At 39.1% G+C, this 22,302-nt stretch overlaps 1 protein-coding gene across 2 annotated transcripts in view; it reads right to left on the bottom strand.

Moving 5' to 3' along the window:
* Positions 1–22,302, bottom strand: part of Rabep1 (rabaptin, RAB GTPase binding effector protein 1) — a 99,560-nt gene that overhangs the window by 46,430 nt on the left and 30,828 nt on the right. For both annotated transcript variants that reach the window (XM_021211961.2, XM_029545845.1), the window contains exons 3-6: positions 16,412–16,615; positions 14,316–14,476; positions 7,463–7,582; positions 740–875 (exon numbers count right to left, since the gene is read on the bottom strand). In XM_021211961.2, coding sequence (XP_021067620.1) covers positions 740–875; positions 7,463–7,582; positions 14,316–14,476; positions 16,412–16,615 — 621 coding nt within the window. The remainder of the gene's footprint in view (positions 1–739; positions 876–7,462; positions 7,583–14,315; positions 14,477–16,411; positions 16,616–22,302) is intronic.

The raw sequence follows: 22,302 nt of genomic DNA, 5'->3' as shown, positions 1-22,302 counted from the left end.
CGGATGGTTGTGAGTCACCATGTGGTTGCTGGGATTTGAACTTGGGACCTTCGGAAGAGCAGTCGGGTGCTCTTACCCACTGAGCCATCTCACCAGCCCTACTTCAATTTCTCAAGTGTTAAGGTTATAGGCGTAGCCGGGCGTGGTGGCGCACGCCTTTAATTCCAGCACTTGGGAGGCAGGCAGATTTCTGAGTTCCAGGCCAGCCTGGTCTACAAAGTGAGTTCCAGGATAGCCAGGGCTATACAGAGAAACCCTGTCTCAAAAAAACAAAACAAAACAAAACAACAAAAAAAAAAGATTATAGGTGTGAAGCACCACGCCCAAGCCTCGTTGCTTCTATTTTTTTTAACTGTGGAAATACAGAGTTCACTTGTACACTGCAATATACATCTTCATTAGTGAAATCAAACCACCCCTAAGACAACTGTACATACATGAGGTGCTCTCTACCCCACTCTTGTTTTTGCTAATCCACTTCCCTCTGAATACCATGCAGACTAAAGCACTTTAAGCATCATTATGTTCTGCCTAGAGCTCATGTTATTGCTGACATAGAGGTGGAAGGAGAGACTACTTAGCAATCCAAATTCCTTTAGCAACTTTCAAAACAGTTTTCAAACTGACTATAAAGCTTAAACTGAATCACTAGCATGCTTAAGGATTTGATGCTGTTGTTCATTAATATGTATTTTACTTGCATGGTTGGAATAAAGTAAAACAACATATATCTACCTACCTTCATGCAGTTCTTTCCTCAATTTCTCAGCATCTTCCTGTAGAACAGATTTCTGAGTGTTCAAAACAGCTACATACATCTCCAGGTCAGTCCTGCAAGACTTCTCAGCCTCCAGATAATGATTCAGCTCCTTAACCTGAAAGTGTAAAGCTAAACCTTACAACCCTGGTAGGAATGGCAAATAAGGTAAATATCGATGGCTGTATTTTAAACATGAAAATAGAATAGAAATTTAGAAAATGACAGAATTGACAGATGCTAGCCATAAGTCTTTAGGTTAAATACATATGTAAAATCATATGTAACTATTTTATACCATGCATTTCAAAAGGATACTTCAAATCTGTGTGTGTGCATGCAGTATTTGTATTACAGTGTACATATATGTGTAGGTGCACAAAGCACACATGTATGTAAATCCCTTAGGTACCAGCTCCATGGGGCTTTTTATTTTATTATGTTTTTGAGATAGAGTCTGTCACTGACCTGGAACTTACCTAGTGTGCAGGGTGGCTACACATTAGTCTCTAAGTATCTGCCTATCTCCTTCTTCCCGGGTCTTTTTCCCTCCTATAGGTTCCAGGGATTGAAGTCCAGCCCTAATTATATCTCCTCAGTCCCGCTCTCCTTTTAAGTAAGATAAAAATGGCATTATATTCTTACAACCTTTCTTTGATTTCTAGGGAGGTAATTCCAAATGCTTTACATTTATAAAATGGACTCATTTTGATCAATACATATAGAAGTTAAAGAAGTTAAAGATGAGATGGCTCAGCAGGTAAAAGGTGCTTACCCCTAAGACTGATGACCTAAGATTGATCCAGAGAACCCACATGGTAAAAGGAAGAGCCAACTGCCTTACAGTTATCCTCTGACCTTCATATGTACATCACAGCAGTTAAGGTTTTTTTCAAAACAGAAGTCAAGAAGCAAAGATAACTAGTCTTATAATAATCACATAAATTTGAAGGCAAGTGCTGAAAAATTTCAAATCCTATCTTTTCATATTTCCTGTTTTAATACTCAGACTGGTAACAACACAGCCTACATAACTCAAATAGACACAGCCAAAATAAAATGCAGTATTACTCAAAAAAAAAAAAAAGTAGGATGAAATATCACTTGTCTTATTCTGTCATGTAAATTGTCTATCCTAAACTCACAGGGTATGGGTAACTTTCTGAGTTTGGTTTTTTTTTTTTCTTTTAAGATTTATTTATTTATGTATATGAGTACACTATAGCTGTACAGATGGTTGTGAGCCTTCATGTGGTTGTTGGAATTGAATTTAGGACCTCTGCTCACTTCGGTCGGTCCCACTCACTCTGGTCAATTCTGCTCGCTTAGGCCCAAAGATCTATTTATTATTATACATAAGTACACTGTAGCTAACTTCAGACACACCAGAAGAGGGCGCCAGATCTCATTATAGGTGGTTGTGAGCCACCATGTGGTTGCTGGGATTTGGACTCAGGACCTTCGGAAGAGCAGTCAGTGTTCTTACCCACTGAGCCATCTTGCCAGCCTGTTTTTTTCTTGTTTGTTTGTTTGTTTTGTTTGTTTCAACATGCTTATACCTAGTTTCAAATTCAACATATTTTCCATGAACCATCTTTTCCCAGTTTAAAACAGCTTCTGGTCAGAAACACTAGGTAAGAAACTCTAAGTCGGAAACTAAAATGATCAGCTTAGTGCTTTCCTGGAAGCTGACGATTGGCCAGCGTGACAGAGAGGTCAACATTGTAAGACAGTCTCTTCAACACCTGTTACCAGGTGAAAGTAACATAGCCAATACAGCAACCAATATCAGGGTGACTTATAACCACGGATTCCACTACATCGTATTACCTCTTAGAATGCACTCTTCTTTGAATTTCTAACATTTGAAAGTTATTACTAAAACTAGGAAGGTGCTGAAGTAAGTAGCAGCACAGCACGTGAGTATCCTTGAATTACACATTCCCTAACAACCCAAATCAAAACCATACAGAAGGCTTTCATTTCAGCACTCTTGAAAGCAAAGAAAGGCATGTGGCCAGCCTGGTCTACATAGCAAGTTCCAGGATAGCCAGAGCTACACAGTGAGTGAGTGAGTGAGTGAGTGAGTGAGTGAGTGAGTGAGTGAGTGAGTGAGTGAGCGAGCTTATTCATGTCTATAATCACAGCACTCAGGAGGCTTAGACAGGACTGCTACAAATTCCAGGCTAGCCTGGGCTATGTTGTAAGACACCCCCACGCACATGCCTCAAAAATAAAAATAAAAAATAAATAAGAAAAAAGGTTACACAGTGGACAATTATAACATTCTAGGCCACAAAGACAGGATGAGGTCAAACTGCTAAAGCTACCTTCCCAAAAAAGCTGATGGTGTTAGAAGAGGAAGTGAGCAACAAGAGCTGGAAGAACCTACAATAGTCAGCAAAGTCCAACACAAAGAGAGCGCTGGACCTGCTTCTGTAAGTGCGCCAACGAGTCTCCTCTGAAGACTTTAGAGCCTTGTTAGACTAAAAGACAAACCCCTTTCGCCCGCATTTCCCCGACTCCTTATGTGGCTGAAGAGTCTGCTTTGTTTTTCTCTGTGACCCTAGCTGTCCTACAATTTACAAGCTACAGGGGCTTCCCTCAAACAGACTTCAATGACTCTGCCTCCCTAGTGTACATATAGCGCACAAACCCCCAACAAGCATACATATTCCACACATCAAAAGATTTGGGGGTCCTAATTCTGTAATAATTATTATCTTAGCTTTCCTATTTTAAATTGAGAAAAAGTATATAACTCTTATAATAATTTGTGTAGCCTTGTTTTACAAAAACGTCTTACTAGTTCAGGCTGGTCTTGACAGTATGATTCTATTATCACTGCTTCTTTTTACCAGAATTTTTAAAATCTTTTTTCAAATGTACTAGTGTGACATTTATAGTGTCTACTACTTTTTAATCAGGAATCATGCCCCATTTCTAATTTTTTTTATCAATTTCCTGATTTTTTTTCTATACCAATTTCTCTTTTTATATTGACATTCTCCACGGTTTTTATTTTCCTATCTCACTAATTTCTACTATTCTGTATTTCCTTCCATTTATTTTTACTTTTTACTGTTTTTATTTTCTAAGTGTACTGTTAAGTATTTGTCATTGCTGTTGCCGCCTATCAGAACTAGATGTCAAGATCCCACCTGAAGACAACACCTGCTTTAGTTGTAGATTTATAAAGAAATCAAGATGGGACAAAGATGAAAGCTTCTGTCCTGTTGGCTATCTTCTGGAATACTAAAAGCTGATATGTAGACTGCTGGAAGAAGACTGTCACTCAGTTGTAGACCCCAGGTGCCACACAACCAACCAGCCAAGCAAAATGTACCCATGGCTGTGGAGGTCAAAGGCCCTAATGGGAAAACTACTAATGTTCTTGCTAAGTGGACATGATGTAATTGTCAAATTGCCCTCTAAATATTTAAGTTTACTCCCTTAGAATAATGCTCCTTCTAGGTTCTTTCTCTGGGAGGTTGTGACTCACACCTGGGCAAAGTACTGAGCTAAAGTGAATGTTGAATGCAAACTCCTAAATGGTACATCTCCATCTCCCTTCCACCACCTCTTGTAGAAGAGGGGATAGAAAGAATGTAAGAGCCAGAGGAAGTGGAGGAGTACTGTGAAAATGTCTTTGGGGCAGGAAATGGCTGCTGCAGAAGCAACAGTGACTGCCTGCATAGGATTAGCCTATCACCATTCTGTCATGAAGGGTCCCTGTCTTCCCTGAGGGTTTATACGCAGTCAGTGGTTCCTGGAAGAGGAGAAGTTAGTGTTGCAGCCACTACTAAATCACCCCTGTTCCTGGAAGCAACCCTCACAACAACAAAAGAGCACATGTAATATTTACACCATCGTAAGTATCTTGTGATTTTTTTTCCCCAACATTGTTAGGTATTTTTTAAAGATTTATTTATTATATTTATATAAGTACACTGTAGCTGTTTTCAGACACACCAGAAGAGGGCATCAGATCTTATTACAGATGGTTGTGAGCCACCGTGTGGTTGCTGGGAATTGAACTCAGGACCTTTGAAAAAGCAGTCAGTGCTCTTAACCCCTGAGCCATCTCTCCATCCTATCTTTAGATATTTTATTATAAATAACCTGTAATCAGAGTATTGGGCCCACATAGCACGAATTCTTTGGAATTTGATACTTTATGACCTTATTTTTAAAAGATACAGAAGAAAAAGATAAATATATTATAATGTTGAAATAAAACATAGTGTATCTGGAAATAATAACATTTTTCTCCATGCATTACCTGAAACATATTCTAATTTGAATGTATATCCTTGTAAGGTAAACAGTTATAGTGTCCATGTATTTTTTTTGTTTTTGGACCCTCACATCCCTTACTATTCTAATTTTATAGCTGAACAACTAAAGGATAGTAGAAATAAGAAATCTGACCAAGTCATCCAGGTTACTAAGTGCTGAGTTTCTGACTACTGATCACTTATTATCTCTTTATTTCTAATCTTTTTTGTTGTTGAAACTTTTTTCTGTGTATGTGTGTGCCTACAAAAGTTCATGCATACCATGTGTGTGCTAGTAAGTGCCCAGAGAGCAGAAGATGGCACCAGATCCCTAGGAAGTGGAGTCACAGATGGTTGTGAGCTGCCATTAGGTGCTGGGAACCAAACCTGGTTTCATCTCTCTAGCTCTTATCTCTTATTTTTCCATCTTAACCTATTTTATCTTATACTTGCCTACATCAGTTTTCATTTGGTTAAATTTACACAGTGTATTGTTATGTATCCCTTTCTTCTCTACTTTTCTATTTATTGAGACAAGATCTCACTTTGCTGCTTATGCTAACCTCAAACTCACAGCAATTTTCCTACCTCAGCCTCCTGATTGTGAGCCACCAGGCCTGGTTTATTTCTTTATGATCAATATTACCTTGTGTTTAGTTATATGTCATATAAATGTACACATTCACTTTGATCCCATCTGCTTCACTGCCCTCTCTTGTCCCACTCCAGCCTTGTTGACCCTTCTCCTCCCCATATAGCCCCTCTTCTACTTTCATGTCTCTTTTCCTTCCTGGGACTGAGTAAGTTGTTCATAGGAGCCTGAGTCAGAGTTTGATTGTGGGATCATGGGCTCCCACTGGTTATACCACTAAAGAAAATTCTCTTCCTCATCCACCAACCATTAACTCCATATGAATCCTTATAGAGGTATGAACACAGTGCACCACCTTCCTTCTATAACAGGGTTTGTTAGCGATCCAATCTTGCACAGGAATCATACCTACTTTGGGTTCAAGAATTATACAGACATGACATGTCTGCAAATCAGGACTCCACCTGCCCCTTCTTTTACTCATTTCTTACAATCTCTTACACCTCCTCTTCTAAGATTTACTTTCAAACACTTCTATTCAAAGTTGGGGGACATAATTGGGGCACATGCAGATGAAAAGACAACTTCTAGGGATCAGTTCTCCTTATCATCATATGGACAGCAGAGATCAAATACAGGTCATCAGACACGAAGACAAGCAACTTTATGTGCCATGTACTTTTAGTACTGAAGATCAAACCCAGACCCTCGTTCACACTAGACAAGTGTCAGCACTTAACTGCACCTCTAATCTCTTATTTTCTTTCATTACTAAAGCATTTCTGCAGTGGTAGAACACTTGCCTAACATACTTCAGTGAGGCTCTAGGTTCAATCTCCAGCACTAAAAACTGACATAAAAATTTTAACACCCCATTAATATTTCCACTTCATTTTTTTGTTTGGTTTGGCTTTTAAAAGGCAGCATCCCATGTAATCCAGGATGGATATAAACTCGCAAAAGAGCTGAAGATGACCTTGAGCTTCAGGTCCTCTTGCTTCGACATCCTATTATGAGACATCAGTCACCATGCTCAGCTTATGCAGTGCTGAGGATCAATCTCTTGGCCTTGAGCATGCTAGAGAGGCACTGCACCAAGGAGCCACTTCCCAGCCATGCTGTGGATATAGCCAATAGGAGGTGCACCCTCTCTAAAAGATCTCTAGAACTAGAACGAGGAAGTAGTCAACTATAAGCAGATTGTTTTTCCTCTGTAAGAAAACTATGGCGAGGAATGTAGTTCAGTTGTCAGAGTTCTCAGCCTAAAGCCCTGATCTTCAGAGCCACATAAAACAGGCATGAAATACACAGCAAGCTCAAGGTCAGCCTAGGCTACATGAAGCCCTGTCTTACAAAAATAAACCAAAAAAGATAATTTGTTAAAAGAAAAAAGAAGGCCAGGCAGTGGTAGTGCACACCTTTAATCCCAACACTCAGGAGGCAGAGGTGGGCACATCTCTGAGTTCAAGACCAGTCTGGTGTACAGAGCGAGTTCCAGGACAGGCAGGGATACACAGACCAACTCTGACTCAGTAAACCAAGAAGGGGTGGTTTGGGGGAAGAATGAGAGAAAATTGAGGTTGAGTCTCACTTGGATAAAATGAGCAACTGAACACCAGTCTTCACTCATGAATAAGCATCATCACTGAGGGTTTAAATAACCAAAGGCCAGGTTATCATGGGGGGTGGGGGTTTGCTTTCATTTTGCTTTTCTGAATTTAAAACAAAAAATAAGATTCTTAAGACGCAAGGCTAAATGACTTCCCAGCACCGCTTCTTAAGTGATCCTAATTTTGTGCCTGGCATTGGAGCAGATGGGTAAGAGCATCTCACAACCTTTGAGGCCTCCAGCTCTTTAATCTTGTCTTCAGCTTCTGTCAGTTTATCTTTCAGAGCTGCAATTTCCTTCTCCATGGGCATCACGACAGAACGAAGCTTTTCAGCATCCTCTTGGGCCTATGATTACAAAGAATTAAATGCAACAAGTTACTAATTTATGGCTTTTCTAAGAAACCCTAGTCTACCTATTTGCTAAAAATTAGTATAACAACTATAGTACACACTTTATTAGCATTCATAAGATCCAGTACCAATCCTTCTCTTCAGGTTTTTTCTTTGAATTTTTATTAGCCATGTATTATATTTACAATGTGTTATATTTACAAAATAATGGGCTTCAAAACTGCATTTCTTTCCGGTCCATCAGGTACTTGACCTCATTAGCACCAGCCATCGCCTTCATTTCACTCTCCTCACTCTTCCTTTACCTAGCTTGTCCCCTCCCCCCTCCACACACACACCCTTGATTCCATATACGAGATGAGACAGTACAATAGTTGTCTTTTTGAATATAGCTTATTTTGTTGATGATATCTGATAAGATTTGGCCCTAGGTTCTGGCAAATAACATACATGTTCTTCAGAATAAAGCTTCACTGTGTGGCTAGGACATGGCTCAGCACTTACGAGCATGCACTGTGCTTCCATTTCTCCTGAGTTCAGTTCCTAGCCCAACATCATCTGACAACTGCCTCTACCTGCAGCTCCCAGGGCCAATTCCATTTTTAAGTAGTTTATCACCAGGAATGTCAGTTATGGTTTTCCCAAATATTTCATTCAGAATTTAACAGTAAACAGAAAAATAGATTCACTGTAACATAGCTAATTTCTTTACCGAGTAACTCAGTTATACAATCTCTCCTAGATGAGAGGCAGAATCAAAAGTTGGGTGTACCCTCAGAAGGCAGAGGCAAAGGGATACACTCAAGTGGAACCTACTCAGGTCTACATGTCAAGTCTAGGTCAGCCAGAGCTACAGAGTGTGTGTGATTCTGCCTCAAAAAGCAAAAACAAACACATTCAGTCCAGTGCTCAAAAGGCAGAGGTAGGTGGATCTCTGTGAGTTTGAAGCCAGTCTGGTCAAGATAGCAAGTTTCAGGATGTGTATATTGTCTATATTGTGAAGGACAAAATAAATAAACATTAAGTAAACAAAAAGTATAAAGATTTTAAAAGATGGAACTCCTGCTACTAATGAAAATTAGCTTTATTTACCTAATGTAAACAAGCTTAGACTTACCTAAATTATTCAGAATAAAGAAATGCATATATTGACTAATGTGAGGAATATTACACCCCCCTACACACACACACACAAAATAAAGAGAGCTTCAGAGTCACTTTGTTCCCTGATCCTTACAAAAATCCATTTATTTTATATTGAACTAAATTCTGTTTGGAAAAGACATGTTAGCTTAAATATCTTCACAGTCAAGGCTTCTGTGGGATGCTTACTGAGGTTTCCCTACAAAATCAACAGTCAAGGAAGGGAGAAAAGCCATGTATCGTATATGCTAATGCAGAAGACCTCATAACCTCCATGCTGGGTATCATGTGAACAAACTTTTACGGAGCCCACTAACAGTGCACCAAGTGTAGCCAATACAATAGCCCCGTGGGTAAAAGTACCAGCTGTGCCTGCCTGAATTCAAACCCCAGAATCCAGTGGAGAAGGCTGACTCCCTAAAGTGGCTCTCTGACCCCCACATGCATGTCTGAACACATATATGAACAGCAAACACACAATAATAATAAAAAGAAGCAGAAAGGCCATTAAAATCAAAAGAAAACTTGAGAAGTTGCTATAGCCAAGCCACACCTACAACTATGTGACTGCATGACCAAATAAATGCCCTGTGGTTTCCTGGATGGAAGACTTAAGAGAGGAAGGGAGAAAAAAGAGGAGGGGACATTGGGTGAAAACTAATACAATCTGAATACAAAGAATAAAGAATAACCTTTGTTAATAATGACAACATTATTATATGGTAAAATGTTAAGAAAACTGGTCATGGAGTATATTGAAATGGTATAATATCATAGATTTTTATATTTTAAAAAAACTCCTAAAAATAACATTTTGGGCTAAAGATATGGCTCAGAGATTAAGAAGATGTACTGTTCTTTTTTCTTTTTCTTTTTTTTTTTTTTTTCTTTTTCGATTTTCGAGACAGGGTTTCTCTATGTAGCTTTGGCTATCCTGAAACAAACTTTGTAGACCAGGCTGGCCTCGAACTCAGAAATCCGCCTGTCTCTGCCTCCCAAGTGCTGGGATTAAAGGTGTGCACCACCATGCCCGGCTATACTGTTCTTGTAGAGGATCAAAGTTTGATTTCCAGCACCTATATCAGGAGGTTCACACTACCTGTAACTGTGGCTCCAAGGGATCCGTTATCTCGGGTCTCTGTAAGCACCTGCATATGTACCCTACACAGATACATAAACAAACAATTAAAAAAAAAAACAACTAAACTAAAATGTGTAGAGGCCTAGGAGCTGACTCAATCAGTGCAGTGCTCACTACACAAGAAGCATGAGGTCTGAGTTCAGACCCCTGTAGAAAATGAAGTGCCGCTGTTCACACTTGTAATGCCAGCACTGGAAAACAGAGCAGGAAACAGAGCAAGTCCACTGGCTAGTCAATCTAGCCCAAGTAGTGAGCTTCAGGTTCAGTGAGAAACCTTGTCTCAAAAAGTAAAGTACCCAATGTGGTGGCACTGAAAAGACAAAATGAAACCCCATTTGTCCCCATTTAAGGACTCTATTTGCTCCATTTTGAGGATTAGGCCTGATTTCAAAAAAGGCCTTAATGCACCAGCTTTAGGAATAGACCATAAGTCTCAGAAACTAGGTCATAAGACACCAGCTCTAAGAATAAACCATAAAATCCAGAACAAGATCATAAAATCCCCTCCCAAAGAACAGCCTGGGGATAACCACAAAAATGGGGAAATATCTTATCTCAGAATGGGCCATCTGTGCTGGGTAGCCCTATCTCATCACATGGTTGAATGTTCATTACACAGGAATGAAGACCGCTGATTACCTGTCACCCCCTAGCATCATCTATGAAATTTTAAATTACCTAATTCTTCTAGAGTTCCTCGGTTCCCTATAAGAAGGCCTGAATGTCTTTATCTGGAATCGCCATTTCAAAGAATGGTAGACTCCCACATGCTGGTTGTTTCTGCAGAATAAAATCTCTTTGTTTTTTGCATACTATCTGAGTCTGGGTCTTCCTTCAGTGATTTCGGAACCTTACAGCACATGCTTTTAATTTCAGCATCTGGGAGACAGATCTCCATGTCAAAGCCAGCCTGGTCTACATAGAAAGTTCCAGACCAGCCAGGGATGCAGAAACCCTGTCTCAAAAAAGAAGGACAAAGACAAAACAGAAAATAAGGTAGATGGGGAAAGGGATGGAAACTAGAAGTTGGAAATAAGTATGACCAAGATACACTGTTTGCATGTATGAAACTGTGAAAGACAAAACAAAGATATATCTTAAATAAAAATAAATGTCATACATTTACATAATGGACCGCTATTGGAATACTATTCAGCTCTGAAAAATAAAGACATGAATATAACAGGCAAATGGATGGATCTTGAGAATATCATCCTGAATGAGGTAATTCAGTCCCAAAAGGACATGCTCAGTATGCATTCACTTATAAATGGATATTAGCCATAAAATACAGGATACCCATGCTACACTCCACAGACCTAAGGAGGTTGGACAGGAAGGAGGGCACAAGCAAGGATGCTTGAACCTCACTTAGAAGAGGGAATGGAATGGTCATGGAAGGCGGATGGAGGGAGAGAACTGGATAGGAGAGGGGATCAGAAGGGGAGTGTGAAGGATCAAAATTGAGTGTGAGGAAGGCCAGGAGGTATGAACATGGCCTGAACCTAGGCCTCGCAGCAGATGTACGGCTTGGTCTTTGTGGGTCCCAAACAACTGGAGCAGGGGCTTTCCCAAAAGCTGTTGTCTGTCTGTGGGATATGTTCTACTAGCTGGGCTGCCTTGTCTGACCTCAGTAGGAGAGGAAGCACCTAGCCCTGCAGAGACTTGCAGTAACAAGGTTGGGGGCATACCTAAGGTGCTCCCACCCACTCAGAGGAGAAGGCGAGAGGGTAACAAGGAGGGAGACAGTGAACAGGATGTAAAGTGAGTAAATAAAAGATAGAGTCAGACAGACAGACAGACAGACAGACAGACAGATAAAAGAGTGATCTGTCTTCAAGATATAGTGGTCCAGCAGTAGTACAAATTATATAAAAGTAACCACCCAACCCTGCCCCAACTGAATTTAAAGCTCGAATCATTTTAGACAGAACCCATACCTGACACTGCTGAAGTGGTCAAGAACCTGGAACTAAATAGGTCATTGGCCTAGGGGAAAGCATACTACTATTTCTGCTAAAGGAACACAGCCATAAAATGACTCTTAATGACATACTGCTATACCCACAGAACAGTGCATCATTCAACCCTCTTCAGAGAAGCTGCTTCTTTCAGACAAAAATTATTAACACAGAGACCCACGATGGACAATGTGCAGGAAGTGAGAGATTTGGAGCACTCAGCCCTAAATAGGATGTCTTCATCAAATCCCACCCCCTGAAGACTCAAGTAACTATGCAGAAGAGCAAGATGTAGTAGTTAACGCTAAGAAAACAGCATCTTCTAGACACAACAGGGCTAGTGCACATATGAATGAATGCACAGAGGCTGCAACAACACACCTAATACCTGCACAAGTTCAGACAAGACAAAATCCCAGCAGGGAGAAATGGATACAAGATCCCACCCTAACCAAAATGTTCTTTGCAACTGATACCTGCTGGCAAAAGGATATCAGCTTTTTCCAATGGAGTACCACTGGGTATATCAACCACACTTCAAGGCAGGTCTTGTGCCCAGTAGTAAGTCAACACAAAACAGACTCTGTGGTCTTTCTTTTGTGTGCTTTTGGTTTGGTTTGGTATTTTGGGTCTTCTTGCATTTTTGTTTGATTTTCATTTGGGAGGAGAGAGATTGTTTTGGTTTTAAGGAGAGGAAAAAAAAAAACATGAAGCTAGGTGAGGAGGGAGAGGAGGAGGATCTAGAAGGAGTTGGGGGACACAAAAATATAATCAAAACATGGCACAAAATGTAACTAAAAAGAATTGATAGAGCCAGGAGTGGTGGCGCATGCCTTTAATCCCAGCACTCTGGAGGCAGAGGCACACGGATTTCTGAGTTTGAGGCCAGCCTGGTCTACAAAGTGAGTTCCAGGACAGCCAAGGCTATACACAGAGAAATCCTGTCTCAAAAAACCAAAAAAAAAAAAAAAAACAAAACAAAAAAAAGATAGAGAAGACTCCTGACATTTACCTCTAGCGCACTCACACACAAACACACACACACACATACAAAATAAATTTATAAAAATAAAAGCTACCTTAAAAATTAAAACTTTTTTAAAGTGGCAAAGAATATGACTATGGAAGTAATAATTACACATCTATATAAAGAATAGAGCGCCGGGCAGTGGTGGTGCACGCCTTTAATCCCAGCACTTGGGAGGCAGAGGCAGGAGAATTTCTGAGTTCAAGATCAGCCTGGTCTACAGAGTGAGTTCCAGGACAGCCAGGACTACACAGGGAAACCCTGTCTCGAAAAAAAAAAAAAAAAAAGAATAGAGCAAGGATTACTAGCCAAAGATCATTATTAACCATTTTTAAATTTTTATTTGTTTGTTTGTTTGTTTTGAGACAGGGTTTCTCTGTATAGCCCTAGCTGTCCTGGAACTCACTCTGTAGACCAGGCTGGCCTCAAACTCAGAAATTCACCTAGCATCTGCCTCCCAAGTGCTGGGATTAAAGGCGTACACCAAAAAAAAAAAAAAAAAAAAAAAAAAAAAAAAAAAGGCGTACACCACCATGCCTGGCTAAAATTTTAATTTTTAATTATTCTATGTTCTTAAAAACACATATGCACTATAAATTCACAAAACAATTTCAGTAATCAAACTATTTAAAGGCTATTTAAAATGTTTTCAATGAGGGTCAAGCAGCTGGCTCAATATTGTCTCCTCCCATTGAGTCTGATGACCTGAGTCAGGACCTACATGGTGGAAGAAGATAATCAACTCCTAAAAGCTGGTTTGAAACTGACCTCCACACACATGCTGTGGCACACGTGTGCACACATATACACAAACAAATATTTTTAATGTTCTCAATGTTAAAATGTCTCTGTCATTTAGTTGCCTGTGGTAAGGTACTGTATGGTATTGTTCAGGCATAATACATGTAGCATTTGTCATGGAAACCAAGGTATGCTGAAAAAAATTAACTAGTGTCCTAAAATATTGTTTAGACACAGTAACAAGCAACACCTCTCAACCAACATGAATTCCCCGAGCATCTATGTGCTAGATACCATCTTACCCATTTAATATACAGATAGACTACATCCTCACGGAGCTCACATTCTACCAAACAGAAACAAAAAGCATTAAACCAACACAATAAAAGGTGAACTCTGCTTTATGAGGAAATAAGCTGTGCAAAGAAAAACCTGAAGCAGGGTACAGAGAATCAGGAAGCTCAGAGGAAGAGGCAAATAGGCTGCAATCTTAAATAGAGGTATGGAAGCCTCTGAAGAGATGCCATCCCATCATGGATCTGAAGACAGTAAGGCTGTCGGTCACATTACTGTGGAGGGGAGGGAAAGTGCTGTCTAGAGCACAACAGAAGAAAGCATAGCATTCAACTTCCAGTTCTGCAGCAATGCTTTTAAACACTTTGCTTTCAGACTCAAGCAATTCTAATTCTGTAAGTAAATGATATTCCTGCATACCTTTTTCATTTCATTTTCTAAATTTTCTTCCTCTTGACCTTCAGACAACCTTCTTCTTAAGTCAGCTATTTCCCGCTCTGCAGATTCTCGATACTGTGCCCACTGTGCTCGCTCCTGCTCCAGCCTCAGGTGAAACTGATGCTCATAGTCACGGACTGTCTCTACAAAACATCACATAGTCCATGTCTAACGTTACGGGCAAATACCTTGTACACTAGAATTCTTAAATTACGGTAAGAGCTTGAGACAATAAAAACATTCTAGTCCTTATTATGAGTGACAATGAGGGCTGTATTACTTCATCACCAATCTTCACAACAGACTGCCATAAGCTTTTTGACAAGAAAACCCAGAGGAGGTTCAAAGTGAAGCTTTCAACTCACATCTAACACCCTCTCCCCAGCCCATGTTCTTTGATACTACACTGTGGCTCCCCAAACAAATACAACATTTCATTATAACTGTGAACATGTAAGGAAGGAATTATTTTTTCTGGTATATTTTACTATAAAACCTAAGATTCTAAATTGAGACAAAGTCTATAAAGTTTTTACAAAATAGCTTTCTCTTTAATACAGTCTTGAAACATCACCTGACAAACACTGGTGGCCCATTAAATTCTCTCTCTTTTTTAAAGATTTATCTTTATTTTACATACATGTTTAGGTGTCACCTGCATGTATATATTGCACTATGTGCATACCTTTTGCCTGCAGAGGTCAGAAGAGTGTGCCAGAACCCACTGTAGTTCAGGCGGTTGGGACCCATCCTGTGGGTACTGAGTACAAGAGCAACATGTGCTCTTAACCACTGAGCCATCTCTCCAGCCCTTATTTTACTCCTTCATTTCTAACAAGACCAAACTTCGGAATTTACACTGTTCAGTATAAATACTACACGTTCAAGCTGAGTAAAGTAGGTTAGTGAGATCACCTACCTCACAGCACAAGACTAAATACAGAGGCTCAAAATTACGTTTCAATATCCTTACAGTAAAAGGTAACCCACATACTTTATCAACAAAGTTTGAGGAAGATATAGCATGGAAAATTCTAGAAATTTTTTCCTTTTCTAATGTAGACTGAAGGAGTTATAAGTATTTTTCAGTCACAAAGCAAAGATGAAATTTTAAAGAACATGCTAACTATATAGACACAGATAGCCAGAAAAGTCTAGGGTAACAGAAGTGTTACAACCACCCCTAGCTTACCTACAGATGGATTTGATTCCAATGAGGAAAATTAAGTTCTGAACAGATAAACCAAAACAGTCAAGACTTATTACCCTTAGTGAGAGCTAGACTCAGAAACAGAGGTAACCCTAATTGTTTCCTCTCAAGAAATACTATGTAAAAAATGGAACACAAATGCAAAGATCATCTGGGGTAGGGCAGTCACATTAGTACACATTGTAAATATTAACTAATTTCAAGGTCCCAAAGATTAAGATAACACCTTATTTCATTTTGTCATTATTCTCAAAAATGAAGGAAGTAATGAAAAGCACTGTGCTGGGGGAGAGAAGCTACACACACTATTACACTTCCTTCAGACCAAGACTCACAAGTTCAGCATTCCATAAAGTCCATTTTAGCCTTAAGGAGATTCCTGCCCATCAAACAAATATTTCACATACAAATATATATTACACTTAAAAATCTAAACAAACAAAAATCCAGGTTTAAAGCCTGCTTTAAATCGTACGAGTAACTACTACCCTCATTTACTACATCATCTCGCTAAGTCTCCACTATTAGATCTGTTAACAGTGCATAAAGCCAAATATAAACAGAAAATGCTTTTTGGGGTTTTTTGTTTGTTTTTTGTTTTTGAGGGGCTGTTTCAAGACAGGGTTTCTCTAGTGTAACCCTTGCTGTCCTGGAACTCACACTGTAGACCAGACTGGCCTCAAACTCACAGAGATCCACCTGCTTCTGCATCTGCTTCTGGAGTGCTGGAATTAAAGGTGTACACCATCACTACCAAGTGCATTAAAATGCACTGTTACCACAAACACATTTTAAGACCATGAAAACAGTTATCAAGCATCAGAATTTGTTGATCTTAGGAAGTCTAAAATCTGACCTTTGTCTTTACCTTTCATTATAGCCTGAAGTGAAGCAACTTCTTCTCTCCATTGCCTTTTAACTTCATCTATAGCTTCTTGCTTAGTATTCTCAGAGACTGTGGCAATTGCCTTAATGTTCTCCATCTCTGCCTGAGCCTCCCACAGCTGTGTCCGAAGGTGACCCAAATCATCCTGTGCAGCTTGCAATACTGCATTTTGCCTCTTCAGATCCTCTGGGGAGAAAGTAAAAGATTTTCCATTAATGTGTAGTTCACTTTATCAGACCCCCCAAAATGAAGAAATTTAATTTTAAAATGCTAATATAGATTATAAAGCCATCTTAGTAGAAATATAAAGCATGCTGGGTTTCAAAAACAAAGTATTTAAACTATCTAGTAACACATTGGGGACGGCACAGTTTTGGTGCTATATTTATTTAGGCTTTTACTTCTCACTAAATGAACACAATTAAATTTTGTTTTTATTTTTTATATGTATGCATGGTTTAACTACACATATCTGTGTACTACATGTTTGTTTGGTGCCTTTCAATGTCAGGAGAGTGCATCAGATTCCCAAGACTGTAGTTACACAGTTGTGTGTGGCATGTAGGTGCTCAAAATTGAACCTGGGTCCTCTGGAAGAATAGTCAATAATTATTTATTGATTGATTGATTTGGTTTTTTTCGAGACAGGGTTTCTCTATATAGCCCTGGATGTCCTGGAACTCACTTTGTAGACCAGGTTGGCCTCAAACTCAGAAATCCACCTGCCTCTGCCTCCCGAGTGCTGGGATTAAAGGCGTGCCCCACCACGTCTGGCCAGTCAGTACTCTTGACCGCTGAGGAATCTCTCCTGCCCCAATAATCAAATTATTTAACTACTCAGGCATAAGTATCCAAATCTACAAAATGGAGATAAAAGATGGCCACTTTACAGGGCTGTTGCAATGATAAAATGATGTGCTGTAAATGTCTGTAACTTTCAAGAGTAAGCCTTCAGGACATACTTAATGGAAAAAAGCCATACTGTATAAGTAATTAAGAGTTGATAAAGCTAAGATTACCTTCTCAGTCACTCTTTAAAATCTCTTAAATATTAAGTTGATATCACATGTACACCACACGACTTAAGCCTAGATAGAACATATACTTGGCCATGACTTCCAAAAACTGTAGAGGTGTAGAATCAGGAATGCAGTTCAGCAGTAGAGCACTTGCTTAGCATGTACAAAACTAGGTTTGGTCCCTAACACTGAAAACAAACAAACAAAATAAAACAAAAAGAAGCCTATTATTCCTATATAGGGATATATCTATTTTCTCTTACTACCAACTCTTCATTAAAAAAAATCATGACTGGGGCTGGAGATATGGCTCAGTGGTTAAGAGCACTGACTGCTCTTCCAAAGGTCCTGAGTTCAAATCCCAGCAACCACATGGTGGTTCACAACCATCTGTAATGGGGTCTGATGCCCTCTTCTGGTGTGTCTGAAGACAGCTACAGTATACTTAGATATAATAATAAATAAATCTTTGGGCCAGAGCAAGCGGGGCGACTGGAACGAGCAGAGCGGTTCTGAATTCCAATTCCCACCACATGATGGCTCACAACCATCTGTACAGCTACAGTGTATTCACATACATAAAATAAATAAATCGTAAAATAAATACTTCTAAAAAAATCATGACTATCATGAACACAAAATGTTCAATTCTTAAGTCTATACTTCCTTATTTGTAGGGAGTTTGAGTATCTTTCCATACGTTGATCAGTGACCAGAATTTCCTTAGATTTTCCTCACTCCCTTCCTCAGAGTCTCTCCCTATGTAACATAAGCTGGCTCCAAGTTCTCAATCTTTCTGGCCTCCTTAGTAACAGGATTTCAGGTATGCATCATCATATTCTGTTTCTGATTTAGCAAGAGCACTGTGATGGTTAATCTTCACTATTGACCAGATAATGAATCATCCAGAAGGAAATCCTGTGGTCATGTATGGCTGGTGTTTCCAGAGAGGTTTAATGAGGCCCATCTTGAATGTGGGTTGTTAACACCCTACAGGATGGGGTCCTGGACTAGATTTCAAAAAGTAGGTAAGTCACGAGTCAGCATTTTTTTCATGACAGCAGATCCAATGTAACTAACCACCCACTTCACATGACTCCCCTGACTTAAGTCTACTGTATCTCCTCTCAACTATGCCAGGTATTTTGCCATAATAACAAGAAAATTAATACAGACTAACTGTAGTAAAAGTTAGGCACGCTGCATTTGAAAATGGCTCATGGCAGGAATACAGAAGAAATTTTGAGTTATAAAACAGAGAACCCTCAGAATACTATAGAGTTAGGCCGTTCATTCTGATGGGAGTGTAGAAAACCAGAATCCAACAGAAAGGCAGACAGTAAAGATAGTACTCATGAGGTTTAGAAAGGAACAACAACTCATGCTTGGATTAAAAACCATTTATAAGAGGGTAATATTTGAATCCAGCCACTGCGCAGGCCACATCTCTGTATGAGCCTTCTCTCTCTCCCAAATACTAAATGGCACCCTTACTGAGACACTGAATCCCTAGCTAACAGACGTCCAGGTGCCAAGACCTCTCAACTGGGGAAGTGAGAGGTGTATGTGCAGGTGTTGGTGGCCATATGCCCTATTCCCCACCCCATTCCCTAATTTCTGGCTTGCTTGAGAATAATAGAAATGAGAATAATAGGCTGCGAGCTAATACTGTAAACACCCCCAATTCCCAAATACTCAGAAAGGCATAAGAGACTGCTAGTTCTGCCACAGGTACATATGACTTCTCTCTTCAAAGACCCTGCAATGTTGTATGTCTCTGAACTCTCCTGGAAGCCCTGTGTGTGTTAATAACTTTTCTCAACAATCCATCTTGGTGCCCCTTTTGACATTCTCCCAAATTTTTTCCATTATTTATATTTTATCCTAGTAAAAGGTCTCATCCTAACCCTAACCATAATCCCTTCAAAGCTCTTCTACCAGAAATAGTCCCTGTTCTGCTGTGTGACTTTATATACTTTCTGCATAAAAAAAGTATACAATATCTTTGACTTTTTCTCCATCCTCATCACTCTTTTAAATGCCTTCCTCCACTGAGACTTCTCTTCCTTTTCTCACAGTCCCTTTCTACTGTCATGCCATATGTGTCACATAAACACACACACACACACACACACACACCCTTGAGAGACAAGATGATGCATGGATGTTTTGTAAATGTCCTTTGTCAAGTTGGCAAATTTCCTGTTTCTAGTTTAGTGGGTTTTTTTTTTGTTTTGTTTTTTGTTTTAGTTTAGTGTTTTTAATCATGAATGAGTATACAGTCTTACAAATTATGTTTCCTTTATCAACTGAGAAGTTTGAGTGCTTTGGTTTTTATCTTTTGTTTTGTTTTGTGAAACCAGTCTCCTCTATTATATAAGCTCTGGATGTCCTGGAATTCTCTATGCAGTCCAGGCTATCCTTAAATTCACAGGAACTCGACTGACATACTATTACAATGAGTATGTGCTTGACCAACGTTGCAGTTCTAGGATGAGGTCCAATTGGTCACAATCTAGTTCTTTTTTTGTTGTTTGATTTTCAAGCATTTAATGAGGATTTAGACATCTGTACTTCAAAGAAATGCATGCATAAAGTTCTTGTGATGTCTTGTTACATCTTTTCTAAGTTCTGTCTTGGTCTGGATACTACTACCCATATAATGTCCCTTGCAGTTTATTTTTTATAAAAATTTGAAAATATTGGTTATAATTCTTCCTTAACATTGGATAATATGGATCATAATCAATATTAAATATCATATTTTAATATGTATCAAATAATGAACAATTCTTTAAACAAAGTTTTTCCAAAAGGGAAAAAAATCTTTCCTTAATTTTTAATTTTGTAATTAATTTCTTTTTATTTTGTTATATTATCTATGAAGAAGAACTCTGGCAAATAATAAAGTACTGATGACAGAACACAGAAGTTCCTCAAAAAAACTAATAGTGGGGCTGGAGAGATGGCTCAGAGGTTAAGCGCACTGACTGCTCTTCCAGCGGTCCTGAGTTCAATCCCCAGCATCCACATGGTGGCTCACGACCATCTGTAATGAGATATGATGCCCTCTTCTGGTGTGTCTGAAGATAGCTACAGTGTATTCATATACATAAAATAAAGATATAATTCTTTTAAAAAAAAATCTAAAAGTAGAACTATTACATACAGTTCTTCTGCTTCAGCCTCCCAGATACTTGGCTTGGTTTTTGTTTAATTTTCCCATGTTTTTATTAGCAAGTAAATTATGCAAGCATTGTACAAAATGAGCTTCATGATATCCTTACACATGTATATCATTGTGATTATATTCCTCCCTCTTTTTTTTCTCCTCCTACTCCTGACTACTTTCCTCTTCCTGGCCATTCATTTCTGCTTTTGTCTTTATTTCTCTTTCTTTGTTTTGGCAATCCAGTAACTGTAATTAACCTTGTATTTTTATTAGTTTCTTCCAGAAGACTTTTTTTTTTTTAGTATTATTTTATTTAACATATATGAATACATTTTGCCTTAATGCACATATGCAAACTAGGTATATGCCTGGTGCTAGCAGAAGCCAGAAGAGAGCATCAGATCTGCTCTAGCCAGAGTTAAAAGACAGTTGTGAGTGTGTACTAGGAACCAAGTATGGATCCTCCACAAGAACATATTAACTGGGCAACCTCGGCCCAAAAGACATTTCTTTTCCTTTTTCTTTTTTATTATTACTTGTAATTTATTTTATGTATGTAGGTGTTATGCCTGAAGAGGTCAGAAGAAAGCATTTCATCATCTGAAACTGGAGTTACAGACAGTTGAGGATGGCTGTGAACTGCCATGTGGGTACTGGGAATTGAACCCAGGTCCTCTGGAAGGGCGGCTTACTCAACCACTGAGCCACCTCCCAGGCTCACCCAAAAGGCATTTCTTAAAGCTTTTAAAAACTTTTGTGTATGCAAACTGGAATGTTTTTGGAGTGTTTTAAGTAGTCATATTTGTTTCTCAGCTTTGTCCCAACCATTCTCCATTTAGCTCTCTTCTTGTAAACTCAGGTCCTACCAGTTACTTTGGTGCCCATGCAAGAACTCAGCGAAATATTAAATTTTAAATTGACAATCATTTTTCTTACAAACTCTGATGATGTTATCCCATTATCTTCTGTCATCTAAGGAGCTAATACAGTATTTCCTGGGGTCAGCTGATATTGGTGAAGCTGTTGTTCAGATAGGCTCTTGTTATCAATCCCTAGGCTAGTCTCAGATTTAAGGTCCTTCTAACTCTACCTCCCAAATGCTGGGCTCACACGCAGATTCCACTATGCATGGATTATTCTCTATTTTTGTATTTTGTATACAAGTTTTCTAATTAGTTTTTACTCCTTAATAGTTTTAATCTTAATATTTAAAATATTCCTTGTTTCATATCCATACCTAAGTAAACATATGTCAAACCAAGCTTTTTATATTTGAAAGTCTAAAAGGATCAGAACACTATGTAAATTGTGGCCATATGTAAAAAAAATCCTTTTGGACACCACTAGAAAACTCCATCTCCATTTCTATCATTTTCTTGCTCAGCCTTTCTTCTGCGCCTCCAGAGTAGGGTCCTGCTAACACTCTGGATAAGGATTTCTAAAACGCAAGCACTGCTGCAGTATTAAGTGCTGGACTGACGCTGCTTAAAGGGAAAAGGTGTGATAAAAACACCTTAAAGTTGAATAGAAAATTAACACAACTTTTTTAAATGTTATATTCTCAACTGATGTCAGCTTGAAGAGAATGTATGGCAGGCAGTGGTGGCGCACGCCTTTAATCCCAGCACTCGGGAGGCAGAGGCAGGTGGATTTCTGAGTTCGAGGCCAGCCTGGTCTACAGA

This window comes from Mus pahari, chromosome 14 (genome assembly GCF_900095145.1).
Source record: "Mus pahari chromosome 14, PAHARI_EIJ_v1.1, whole genome shotgun sequence".
Lineage (NCBI taxonomy): Eukaryota > Metazoa > Chordata > Mammalia > Rodentia > Muridae > Mus > Mus pahari.
This window is presented reverse-complemented; position numbering and strand designations above follow the sequence as displayed.